We start from the raw sequence: 443 nt of genomic DNA, 5'->3' as shown, positions 1-443 counted from the left end.
CGCTAACGAGGGCATTAATTAATGCATTAATGGATCCTCAACGTGGCCACGCGCACCACGCTGCTGCTGCCCGGTGAGAGGCCAATTAACCGCTAACGAGGGCATTAATTAATGCATTAATGGATCCTCAAGGTGGCCACGCGCACCACGCTGCTGCTGCCCGGTGAGAGGCCAATTAGCCGCTAACGAGGGCACTTAATTAATGCATTAATGGATCCGTGGGGAATTCGGGAATGGGATCTTCCTGCTGCCCGGTGAGATCCTAATTAATCACTGACAAAGGGAGTTAATTCATTAATTAATGGCTCCGTGGGGAATTCGGGAATGGGATCTTCCTGCTGCCCATTGAGAGCAATCAGCGCTAATGAGGGGTCATTAATTAATAATGGATCCACAAAGAATTTGGGAATGGGATGCTCCTGCTGCCCGGTGAGAGCCAATTA

At 49.9% G+C, this 443-nt stretch overlaps 1 protein-coding gene across 1 annotated transcript in view; it reads left to right on the top strand.

The window, feature by feature from the left end:
* The window catches only part of ARHGEF10L (Rho guanine nucleotide exchange factor 10 like), a 31134-nt gene extending 31057 nt beyond the window's left edge, over positions 1-77 (top strand). The window contains exon 22 of the mRNA XM_017732686.1: positions 11-77. Within this exon, the coding sequence (XP_017588175.1) occupies positions 11-77 (67 nt within the window). The remainder of the gene's footprint in view (positions 1-10) is intronic.
* The last annotated feature ends 366 nt before the right edge of the window (positions 78-443 follow it).

This window comes from Corvus brachyrhynchos, unplaced genomic scaffold (assembly GCF_000691975.1).
Source record: "Corvus brachyrhynchos isolate BGI_N302 unplaced genomic scaffold, ASM69197v1 scaffold215, whole genome shotgun sequence".
In the NCBI taxonomy this organism is placed as follows: domain Eukaryota; kingdom Metazoa; phylum Chordata; class Aves; order Passeriformes; family Corvidae; genus Corvus; species Corvus brachyrhynchos.
Note: the sequence above shows the minus strand (reverse complement) of the source record. Positions and strands in the feature narration are given on the sequence as shown.